Source organism: Triticum dicoccoides, unplaced genomic scaffold (genome assembly GCF_002162155.2).
Source record: "Triticum dicoccoides isolate Atlit2015 ecotype Zavitan unplaced genomic scaffold, WEW_v2.0 scaffold245601, whole genome shotgun sequence".
NCBI classification, from domain to species: Eukaryota; Viridiplantae; Streptophyta; class Magnoliopsida; order Poales; family Poaceae; genus Triticum; species Triticum dicoccoides.
Genome location: NW_021251020.1, coordinates 1 through 681, shown reverse-complemented (window position 1 = coordinate 681; position 681 = coordinate 1). Strand labels below are relative to the sequence as shown.

Here is a 681-nt window from a genome sequence, read left to right as displayed (position 1 = left end):
CGATCATGGGAGACCACAATGAGGGTCTTCTTCCACTGCGAGCACAGGTACTGCTCCAGCCAGAGCACGGCTCGGAGGTCCAGATGGTTGGTAGGCTCATCAAACCCCAGCCCGGCGAGGATTTTGGACGCACGCGCACGGGCGGCATCCGAGTCACATACATTGAGCTTCTCATAGACCTCGGCGAGCTTCTCGTTGTCATCGGGGTCATTGGAGGCCTCAAGCTTCGCCTGCTCAGCCCGGAGTGATGTGAGCTCTTCATTGGCCGCAACCACGGCATCGGTCGCCGAGCGATCATCACCAACAATCTCCTGCTCCACAAGCAGCACATCGATGTTCTTGGGCACGGGCACCTGCCGCCAGGAGAGCAGCTTCAAGAGGGTGGATTTGCCCATGCCGTTGGGCCCAACGAGACCGTAGCGGCGACCGTGCGAGATCCGGAGCGAGGCGCCCTTGAGCAGCTCCTTCCCACGCGCGGAGACGGAGAAGTTGTCGAGCACGATGTCCTTGATGTTCCCGTCGACGGCGGCGGCGTCGCCGTCGGCAGCGGATCCGGGGACGCGGGCGCCGATGACGACGGAGAAGGCGTCGCGGTCGTCGCGGAGCGCCTCCCGCTTGGCGGCCTCGGCGGCCGCCGCCGCCATCATCTCGCGCTTCTCCTTCTTTTTCGAGTCCTTGTCA

General features: G+C 63.7%; 1 protein-coding gene across 1 annotated transcript; it reads right to left on the bottom strand.

The window, feature by feature from the left end:
• Positions 1-8: 8 nt before the first annotated feature.
• Positions 9-677, bottom strand: LOC119345512 (ABC transporter F family member 4-like; the record flags this gene model as incomplete). Its single annotated transcript, XM_037615560.1, has 1 exon — positions 9-677. A coding segment is annotated over one exon (669 nt), but the record flags the coding sequence as incomplete, so codon positions are not given.
• Between the last annotated feature and the right edge of the window lie 4 nt (positions 678-681).